Source organism: Drosophila guanche, unplaced genomic scaffold (assembly GCF_900245975.1).
Source record: "Drosophila guanche unplaced genomic scaffold, DGUA_6, whole genome shotgun sequence".
NCBI classification, from domain to species: domain Eukaryota; kingdom Metazoa; phylum Arthropoda; class Insecta; order Diptera; family Drosophilidae; genus Drosophila; species Drosophila guanche.
The window spans coordinates 265,133-276,825 of NW_022995773.1; the positions used below are offsets into that span (position 1 = coordinate 265,133).

Genomic DNA, 11,693 nt, shown 5'->3' on the forward strand with positions numbered 1-11,693 from the left:
GGACATGTATAGCGAATGCTATGAGGGTTACGGGCGGTGCGTAGCGGACCTCATTGCCCAAATTGACCGCCCAGCAGTCCGTCCTCCCGTGCCGCAAGCCTCCCAGGACGGCTGTCCCCCTGTGATATTGAAGTTTTCACAGGGGATTACGTCCGATGGCCTACATTCCGGGACTTATTCACCGAGGCTATCTCCAGTGGAGAAGCTGTACCACCTCTGCACTAAGACCCGTGGCGATCCGAAAGCCATAGTTGAAAAGTCCCCACTCACCAATGACGGTTTCGAGGCAGCATGGTCAGCCCTCCTTAGCCGATATGAAAATAATCGACTCATGGTGACGACCCAAATATATATCCTTTTATTGCTGCCTCGCGTGGGTTCCGAGACCAGTCTTGCCTTGAAAGGCCTTCAGAGCACCATTCAAGGGGTTCTAACCGCCCTGGCTCACTCCAAGGTCTGCACAGACAATTGGGATAGTCTTCTTGTTACTATCTGTGCCTCCAAGCTGCCAAAACTGACCCGGGCTCTGTGGGAAGCGTCAGTAACTGACAAACAGGTAATGCCTTCATGGACGGAAATGGACTCCTTCCTCACACAGCGATACTTGACGCTAGAGGCCATGGAGAGCGACCGTTACCCGGCTAGGAGCGATCCGCACCCGAAACCGTCCCAAGGCCATCAAAATCCGAATCCCTCCGGAAGCCACGCCAAGGCAGTCCTCTTCCGAGGAATCTTCAATCTTTCCAGACCCACGTGAATCCGAAGAAGTGTGATCTCTGTTCCAAGGAAAATCACCCAATCCGACTCTGCCCGCAAATGGAAGTTGAAGCACGTTGTAACTGCATTAAGACGAAACAGTTGTGCTTAAACTGTTTTGCCCGAGGGCACCAGCTACGAGAGTGTACAAGCGCCCACAATTGCGTCACGTGTGGAGCCCGTCACCACACGCTGCTGCAGCGCGGTACTCCAGAATCCCGTGAGTCGTCCACATCCGTACCCAATTCGACAGCTTGGCCAGACCAATGCTTACCAGTACATACTTCACAGAATCCAGGTTTATCCGAACCTCAGTCTCATGTCCAGACATATTTTACGTCCATTCTCCGCTCCGCTCCGCAAATTACTAATGCTTCTTTGACTTCGTCATTTCGTCCTAGCCTTCCGCATGCATACATGGCGTCTCGGTCGCTCGCACCAATGCCGAGTCTGTTCTGAAATCCATCCGCTACGGAAGTGTCGCCGTTTTCTCCGCCTAAGGGCCGAGGAATGGCTCCGAGCTGTCCGGAACTTCAGCTAGTGCACCAATTGCCTGGCTCACCAGCACTCCGGAGAGGAATTCTGAAGCGGCGACCGGTGTAAGGTGTGTAACCGGAGCCAGCACACGTTGCTGCGCATGGACGGTGCGCAACTGCCGCCCTCTTCTCGACGTCCAGCCCCCGAACACTTCTAGTGCCATTTGCAGCTTCTTCGTCACAGGCCGAACACCGCCTTCGAGACCCAGGATCTCTTTTTGCAGTACTGCAAGGGGGGGAGGGGGTAGGATGTTGAAAGTAGCAGTGAGTTAGCAGCGGGATGTTGTTAACAGCCGGAGCTCGCTCTCGCTCTCACTCCCTACGCTCTTGCGCTCTCCTTCTTGCCTGGCGCTCGCGAGCTGGCGGGCAGCCAGCCGCTAAGCTAAGCTCAGTATTCTACCCACCCCCGTACATTCCGGTACACGCGAGTTGATACTTTCGTCTTCTACATACACACATACATACATCCATCCATCAAAACCCATACAATTCTACACCCGCGCCGTTCGAATGCACAATAAACCGCCGATATATATATATTATCCCTATACTGTGTTGCCTATTTCATTTCGGGACCGAGGATTTATCTGTAGCGAAAGGAAGCCGCCCTCCTACAAACAACGCTCTTTTAGCTAGCCCCCATCCCCTAGAGCTGCACGCTACACTAAGCAGAGTGTGGATGAGAGAATGTGAAACAAATAAAAAAAACTGCTGGATGGGGTGTGGGTAGCCACTGCAAATTAATTTCTTCATCTGGCTTTAACATTGATTCAATCTGATCCCACTTCGGTGATCTGATAGATATGGTTCTTTCCTACGGAATGGCATTTATATCTTTTATCATTTTATACCCGGTACTCGAAGAATAAATAGGGTATATTGTATTTGTGCACAAAGTGAATGTATGTAACACACAGAAGGAAACGTTTCCGACCCCATAAAGTATATATATTCTTGATCAGCAACAATAGCCGAGTCGATTGAGCCATGTCTGTCTGCCCGTCTGTCCGTCCGTCTTGTTGAGCGCCTGGATCTCAGCGACCCCAAAAGCTAGAGCAACCAAATTTTGCATTCAGACTTCTGTATGCTCAGACTGTTACAAGTGTATTTCAAAAATGAGCCACGTTCCCTTCCGCCCCCGCAAAGGGGCGAAAACCTCCCAAATCTACAATTTTGAAGATAAAAGAAAACTAACGAGAAGGGACGTGTGAGACGCGTCTTACGCGTCACAACTTTTATACCAGGCACTCAGTACTACATCTGTACCTTAGCGGGTTTTTTTTCAAATTTTTTACATTTACATGTTTTCTTCATCTGTCATATACATCTTCAACACTTCTCACGCCAACACGCTCCTTTAGATCGCCCCCCTTTCCTAGAGCCACGCACTGCAGACTCACAGCAGAGGCAGAGGGACGGCAGAGGCAGAGGCCGCACAATGCAGAAGCAGAGTGAATGAGAGAATGTGAAAAAACAAATATAAGCTGCGGGACGGGGTGGGTTTAGCCACTGGAAATTAATTTCTTCATTGTGGCTGTAATAATGATCCAAACGGATCCCAATTTGGTGATCTGATAGATATGGTCATTCCCTACGGAATGGCGTTTTCGTTTTAGTTTTCTTTTATCTTCAAAACTGCATGATTTCGCCCTTTTGCGGCAGGGAAGGGGGCGGGGATAATTTTTGAAATACACTGGTTTCAGTGTGAGCATACAGCAGTCCGGAGCCAAAATTTGGTGGCTATAGCTCTTATAGGCTGTGAGAACTAGCCGACACACAAGACGGACAGACGGACAGACGGACGGACGGACAGACAGACATGGCTCTATCGACTCGGCTATTGATGCTGATCAAGAATGTATATCCTTTATGGGGTCGAAAACGCTTCCTTCTGTGCGTTACATACAACAGTTATTCACACAAATACAATATACCCTATTTACTCTTCAGGTACCGGGTATAACAATGTATGACATATTCTTCGGTTCTTTATGTTGTATTAAACAAGCACAACGTTAAAAAACTAACTTATCTGTCTCCTTTACGATCAACATAAGATACTTCCGTTACATCTACTAAGGCTTAGAAAAACTCTAATGTGTATGAAAAAAATAATAAATAGGGGAAACAAATTCTTGGCGATATATGTATTTTCTACTGGGAGCTGTCACGCGGTGAGCTATAGCCGGATTCGTTACGGTAATTGGGAGTTCTAGTGAGGTGGGTACGCCACTAGTGTTTGTGCCACCGAGGACGGCCAAACTGTCATCCAGGTTAACCTCGCCCAGGGGAGAGACACGTCTCAGCTGCACAGCGCTCGGATTCTCCAGCGTGGACATTATAGGCGTCTGGTTAAGAAGTGCATTCGTTTCGTTGGTGCGAGCCGTGATGGGTGGTGTGAGGTGTGCAGCAGCTGGCGGTAGCACGTGTGAGACAAACACGACGCCATCGGACTCCTCGTCGCCAACGTCTATGAGGCCAGTGCCGGCAGAGCTTCGTGTCTCTATGTGTAGCAAAGCCACACTAGTGTTGGTGGCGTTTACATAATCGGTGTCGTTGACCACTTGGCAGTCAGCAAGTGCTTCGGCCAGCAGGTCCGTGCCGGGGACTGTAATTTCCGATGCTCTACAGACTTCCTCCTCGTCTAAGGTCAAAGAGTACCTGGCATGTTGAAATCCCCCATAACTATTAAATCGTCTTTATCAGATAGCGAGGAAGAAACAGTTTTAATGCGGACAAGTGCTGCTCGTATATTAAGACATCCAAAGTCGGTGGAATATACGACACAGAGGAATTCCAGGTCTTGTGATACCTGGACTATTAAAGGGCTCCGACGTGAAGTAAGAGTCCACTGCAATCGGAAGTGTCTGGGCACACTGCAAGCACGTGGGGAACATAACCTCTACGCCAGGTAAGTATTGGAGCAAAACTTTAACAAGTTACATATTTCGACGTGGCGATTTCCCCCTTGTAAAGGCGGGCGGCCAAATAATTCCCCTCTACCCAAGGGTAGAGCGGTAACTTAAAACCTAAAAAAAAAAAAAAAGATGAAGTTCTTATTCCAAGGATTCCGATNCAGTCAGCAAGTGCTTCGGCCAGCAGGTCCGTGCCGGGGACTGTCATTTCCGATGCTCTACAGACTTCCTCCTCGTCTAAGGTCAAAGAGTACCTGGCATGTTGAAATCCCCCATAACTATTAAATCGTCTTTATCAGATAGCGAGGAAGAAACAGTTTTAATGCGGACAAGTGCTGCTCGTATATTAAGACATCCAAAGTCGGTGGAATATACGACACAGAGGAATTCCAGGTCTTGTGATACCTGGACTATTAAAGGGCTCCGACGTGAAGTAAGAGTCCACTGCAATCGGAAGTGTCTGGGCACACTGCAAGCACGTGGGGAACATAACCTCTACGCCAGGTAAGTATTGGAGCAAAACTTTAACAAGTTACATATTTCGACGTGGCGATTTCCCCCTTGTAAAGGCGGGCGGCCAAATAATTCCCCTCTACCCAAGGGTAGAGCGGTAACTTAGAACTTAAAAAATAAAAAAAAAGATGAAGTTCTTATTCCAAGGATTCCGATGATCCCAACGGATATGCCCTTTGAGTTCAAACGAATTCAATTCCCGATTCGTCTTGCCTTCGCCATGACGATCAACAAATCACAGGGCCAATCCTTGACTATTTGTGGCCTCAATCTAGAAAATGAATGTTTTTCTCATGGTCAATTGTACGTGGCATGCTCACGTGTCGGCAAACCATCCGCTTTATTTGTTCTTGCGCCTGACCAAAAAACAAAGAATGTCGTTTACCACAAAGTGCTTGAATGAAAATCCTTTTACCATCGCATTGGATCATTGCAACCTATAGAAGATGCATCGCATAAATTCTTGCAATATGGGCAATATGGAAGAATAACTTGACAGGCGTCAAGGGATCAACACAGCTACGAAGAGAGCAATTCTCCAAGATCTACAGCAAATGCTTCATGAACATCATGCATTGGTCAGGCTGTTCAAGACTGCTTTAGAGCGCATGCCATACATTTGCAAAATTTGTCACGAAAGGGAGCGACATGGCGGTTTTTGGTATCCAAACATCCAATACCAACGATGAAATCACGCGCTATCAAGTTGGTACTTTTTTGTTTCTATCTATATAAACATATTATTTTGTATCATTGTTTTACGTTCATCAGAGCCTAAATTAGTTCAGCTAAAAAGTAACACGACATTCATTGACTGTTAGGCGGTGCGAAGTTCGCCGGGTCAGCTAGTATTAGATAAAATAAAATCATATATGCATAGCATTTGACATGAAACAATACCGTTAGCATGTATAAATTATCTTTGTGCATATCCATTTTTTTGGCCATGATGCTTCAATCTCTTGTTTGGTATCTGGAAAAAATGAAAACGACATATAAATAATAAATAAATTATTTAAAAACTGCCATCAGATCAGTTTGAATATTATTTCATAATAATTTTTAATGTAACTGTTAAAGAACTGTGCAACCCTGGCTTTGATTTGCCACCTGAAAATATGTTGAAAAGCGTGATCTAAACGAAAATAATTATATAAATAAATTAAAAACTGGCGACAAATATATGCAGTTATATATACTTAAACTTTTTTGTCCTTCTTCTGAAAATTTCTGCGCACCTACCTCACTATACGTTGAAGTTATGTTAATATGTACAAATGTATGTACATATGAATGTGCATGCAATATGTAAATAAATAAATATTTGTTTCTTTGATATTGAGTAGGTGCAGTCGAACTGAAAAAAAACGAGAAGGGACGTGTGAGACGCATCTTACGCGTCACAACTTTTATACCAGGCACTCAGTACTACATCTGTACCGTAGCGGGTTTTTTCAAATTTTTTACATTTACATGTTTTCTTCATCTGTCAAATACATCTTCAACACTTCTCACGCCAACACGCTCCTTTAGATCGCCCCCCTTTCCTAGAGCCACGCACTGCAGACTCACAGCAGAGGCAGAGGGACGGCAGAGCCAGAGGCCGCACAATGCAGAAGCAGAGTGAATGAGAGAATGTGAAAAAACAAATATAAGCTGCGGGACGGGGTGGGTTTAGCCACTGGAAATTAATTTCTTCATTGTGGCTGTAATAATGATCCAAACGGATCCCAATTTGGTGATCTGATAGATATGGTCATTCCCTACGGAATGGCGTTTTCGTTTTAGTTTTCTTTTATCTTCAAAACTGCAGGATTTCGCCCTTTTGCGTCAGGGAAGGGAGCGGGGATAATTTTTTAAATACACTGGTTTCAGTGTGAGCATACAGCAGTCCGGAGCCAAAATTTGGTGGCTCTAGCTCTTATAGTATCTGAGAACTAGCCGACAAACAAGACGGACGGACGGACAGACAGACATGGCTCCATTGACTCGGCTATTGATGCTGATCAAGAATATATATACTTTAGGGGTCGGGACCGCTTCCTTCTGTGCGTTACATACAACCGTTATTCAAACAAATACAATATACCCTATTTACTCTTCGAGAACCGGGTATAAAAACACGCATTAACCATGATACCCCTTACTTAGTTTGTATATACATACATATGTACATATGTATGTACTTATGTACAAATTAGCGCTATGAATTGAGAATCTTATACAATGAATTCCTGCACTTCAGGGGCTGAACTGCACGAGGAAGAGAGCAAAAGCGTGCTAGAGGAGGCAGCCGCCTCAAATTTTTCATTCAGTCTGGCAACAATAATAATTTAATTGGACTGTGTTTCTGCAAAATCAGTAGAAATATTCAATTATCATGATTCTGAATTTTTTACAAGAACTTGAGATGGCGAAGGGTTTTCCAAAGGTTCGTTGGGCGCCACGCATGTGGCGCTAACAAATGTTAGCAATTGTTTGGGCAACCAAACACTTCAGACCATACATTTTCGGTCAATTCAAACTGGTAACAGATCACAGACCCCTTACATGAGCCAAATTCAAAACTAGTTCGCTGGAAACATTTTTGAAACATTTTTGACTGAAACAGTGTCAGCATACAAAAGTCTGGATGGAAAATTTGGTGGCTCTAGCTTTTATGGTCTCTGAGTACTAGGCGCTCATCAGGACGGACAGATGGACAGACAGACATGGCTCTATCGACTCGGCTATTGATGCTGATCAAGGCATTGGCAAGGGGAGGGCAGAGGCAGAGGCCGAGTGAAGCAGAAGCAGAGTGTCAATGAGAGAATGTAAAAAGAACAACAAAAGCTGCGGGAAAGGGTGGGCTTAGCCACTCCAAATTAATTTCTTCATTCTGGCTATAATAATGATCCAATCGGGTCTCAATTTGGTGCTCTGATAGATATGGCCATTCCCTACGGAATTTCGTTTTTAGTTTTTTTCTTTTATCTTCAAAATTGTAGCTTTTGTAGGTTTTCGCCCTTTTGCGGGGGCGGAAGGGGGCGGGACTAATTTTTGAAATGCACTGGTTTCGGTGTGAGCAAACAGCAGTCCGGAGCCAACATTTGGTAACTTTAGCTCTTATAGGCTGTGAGAACTAGCCGACAAACAAGACGGACAGACGGACGGACGGACAGACAGACATGGCTCTATCGACTTGGCTATTGATGCTGATCAAGAATGTATATCCTTTATGGGGTCGAAAACGCTTCCTTCTGTGCGTTACATACAACAGTTATTCACACAATATACCCTATTTACTCTTCGAGTACCGGGTATAACAATGTATGACCTTTTCTTCGGTTCTTTATGTTGTATTAAACAAGCACAACGTTAAAAAACTAACTTATCTGTCTCCTTTACGATCAGCATAAGATACTTCCGTTACATCTACTAAGGCTTAGAAAAACTCTTATGTGTATGAAAAAAATAATCAATAGGGGAAACAAATTCTTGGCGATATATGTATTTTCTACTGAAAGGGAGCTAACTGCACAATTTCCGCTATGGGAGCTGTCACGCGGTGAGCTATAGCCGGATTCGTTACGGTAATTGGGAGTTCTAGTGAGGTGGGTACGCCACTAGTGTTTGTGGCACCGAGGACGGCCAAACTGTCATCCAGGTTAACCTCGCCCAGGGGAGAGACACGTCTCAGCTGCACAGCGCTCGGATTCTCCAGCGTGGACATTATAGGCGTCTGGTTAAGAAGTGCATTCGTTTCGTTGGTGCGAGCCGTGATGGGTGGTGTGAGGTGTGCAGCAGCTGGCGGTAGCACGTGTGAGACAAACACGACGCCATCGGACTCCTCGTCGCCAACGTCTATGAGGCCAGTGCCGGCAGAGCTTCGTGTCTCTATGTGTAGCAAAGCCACACTAGTGTTGGTGGCGTTTACATAATCGGTGTCGTTGACCACTTGGCAGTCAGCAAGTGCTTCGGCCAGCAGGTCCGTGCCGGGGACTGTAATTTCCGATGCTCTACAGACTTCCTCCTCGTCTAAGGTCAAAGAGTACCTGGCATGTTGAAATCCCCCAGAACTATTAAATCGTCTNGAAAAACTCTAATGTGTATGAAAAAAATAATCAATAGGGGAAACAAATTCTTGGCGATATATGTATTTTCTACTGAAAGGGAGCTAACTGCACAATTTCCGCTATGGGAGCTGTCACGCGGTGAGCTATAGCCGGATTCGTTACGGTAATTGGGAGTTCTAGTGAGGTGGGTACGCCACTAGTGTTTGTGGCACCGAGGACGGCCAAACTGTCATCCAGGTTAACCTCGCCCAGGGGAGAGACACGTCTCAGCTGCACAGCGCTCGGATTCTCCAGCGTGGACATTATAGGCGTCTGGTTAAGAAGTGCATTCGTTTCGTTGGTGCGAGCCGTGATGGGTGGTGTGAGGTGTGCAGCAGCTGGCGGTAGCACGTGTGAGACAAACACGACGCCATCGGACTCCTCGTCGCCAACGTCTATGAGGCCAGTGCCGGCAGAGCTTCGTGTCTCTATGTGTAGCAAAGCCACACTAGTGTTGGTGGCGTTTACATAATCGGTGTCGTTGACCACTTGGCAGTCAGCAAGTGCTTCGGCCAGCAGGTCCGTGCCGGGGACTGTCATTTCCGATGCTCTACAGACTTCCTCCTCGTCTAAGGTCAAAGAGTACCTGGCATGTTGAAATCCCCCAGAACTATTAAATCGTCTTTATCAGATAGCGAGGAAGAAACAGTTTTAATGCGGACAAGTGCTGCTCGTATATTAAGACATCCAAAGTCGGTGGAATATACGACACAGAGGAATTCCAGGTCTTGTGATACCTGGACTATAAAGGCTCCGACGTGAAGTAAGAGTCCACTGCAATCGGAAGTGTCTGGGCACACTGCAAGCACGTGGGGAACATAACCTCTACGCCAGGTAAGTATTGGAGCAAAACTTTAACAAGTTACATATTTCGACGTGGCGATTTCCCCCTTGTAAAGGCGGGCGGCCAAATAATTCCCCTCTACCCAAGGGTAGAGCAGTAACTTAAAACCTAAAAAAAAAAAAAAGAAGATGAAGTTCTTATTCCAAGGATTCCGATGATCCCAACGGATATGCCCTTTGAGTTCAAACGAATTCAATTCCCGATTCGTCTTGCCTTCGCCATGACGATCAACAAATCACAGGGCTAATCCTTGACTATTTGTGGCCTCAATCTAGAAAATTAATGTTTTTGCTCATGGTCAATTGTACGTGGCATGCTCACGTGTCGGCAAACCATCCGCTTTATTTGTTCTTGCGCCTGACCAAAAAACAAAGAATGTCGTTTACCACAAAGTGCTTGAATGAAAATCCTTTTACCATCGCATTGGATCATTGCAACCCATAGAAGATGCATCGCATAAATTCTTGCAATATGGGCAATATGGAAGAATAACTTGACAGGCGTCAAGGGATCAACACAGCTACGAAGAGAGCAATTCTCCAAGATCTACAGCAAATGCTTCATGAACATCATGCATTGGTCAGGCTGTTCAAGACTGCTTTAGAGCGCATGCCAAGTATTTGCAATTCGGTCAAGTCAATTAATATGTAAACGTTTTAAACAGTGCTTTCCCTCGCTGTACCGCCAAAAACCATAGGTTTGTAGGTTATGGTTGCTACTTTAGTGCGCGATAGTTCTACCATGAAAAAACAAAGATAGATATATTTGTATAATAAAACATAGTAACAAAATGTTAGTAGTTTCGGATTTAATCAAGTCGATTTTTCATTGTGCTGTAAGTAAGACTGTTAGGCGGTGCGAAGTTCGCCGGGTCAGCTAGTTTGTAATAAATAATACCGCAGAAATAACGATTACTTCACATCTACATACCACACTTGGGATATGTATACACCTACGCGTTAGTCAGATACGCGGTACCAGCACTCCGCTGCTTATGAAAATTTCGTGATTACCGAGATTCTAAGCATTCCGGCGCACCTGAAGCGACCCACAGCCAAAAGAATTTCTCCCAAATCCGGGATAAATTCATCCGACAAGAGGCACAGCTTGCCTCGCAGCCTTTTTGCATTTTTAACGCGCCAATTTTCTAATTGCCAGAAAAATAGAGGTGACAAACGCAAAAAACCTAATGGTGGCAAAAATAAAAATATCGCTCACGGGTCTCTTATCCATCCGAGCAGTTAATATTTTTGCGAAAATCGTTTTGTCCATCACCCACTACGACTAAATAAAATCCAATACCGATATATAAAAATATCGTAGTCTAGTGCGGATTCCGATTTCGTCTTTTGGTGCATTAAAACCACTGCCAATAAGAAAATATCCTTTTTCTTGAGGCATATCGTCCGATAGTTTTCTTATGCTTGACAGAGAAACAATTCTTGTTTTTCTACCTCTGGGGCGGTTTCCATCCCAGCCTCATCCGCACATGCCATCAACGCCGACCCCAGGTACTCCAAGGGCCTTCACGAGTGCCACGGCGACGAAAAAATCGGTTCTGTTTCCTTCGCCGATCACGCATAACGTGCTTTCACCTCAAAACCCGAAACTAGACGATTCTCGCCCCACACTTCCAATGGCACAGTCGACCGTCACCTCCGCACTGCTGAGTTTGAGACCTGTTCGGTGGCAATATTGTGCGAGTCCCCTGATGTCCAACAGGAAGTTCAGGACATGTATGGCGAATGCTATGAGGGTTACGAGCGGTGCGTAGCGGACCTCATTGCCCAAATTGACCGCCCAGCAGTCCGTCCTCCCGTGCCGCAAGCCTCCCAGGACGGCTGTCCCCCTGTGATATTGAAGTTTTCACAGGGGATTACGTCCGATGGCCTACATTCCGGGACTTATTCACCGAGGCTATCTCCAGTGGAGAAGCTGTACCACCTCTGCACTAAGACCCGTGGCGATCCGAAAGCCATAGTTGAAAAGTCCCCACTCACCAATGACGGTTTCGAGGCAGCATGGTCAGCCCTCC

The 11,693-nt window shown here is 45.7% G+C and overlaps 1 protein-coding gene across 1 annotated transcript in view; it reads right to left on the bottom strand.

Moving 5' to 3' along the window:
- Positions 1–9,354, bottom strand: part of LOC117591315 — a 21,736-nt gene extending 12,382 nt beyond the window's left edge. Inside the window, exons 1-2 of the mRNA XM_034284522.1 lie at positions 8,882–9,354; positions 8,218–8,754 (exon numbers count right to left, since the gene is read on the bottom strand). Coding sequence (XP_034140413.1) covers positions 8,218–8,754; positions 8,882–9,354 — 1,010 coding nt within the window. The remainder of the gene's footprint in view (positions 1–8,217; positions 8,755–8,881) is intronic.
- Positions 9,355–11,693: the final 2,339 nt, after the last annotated feature.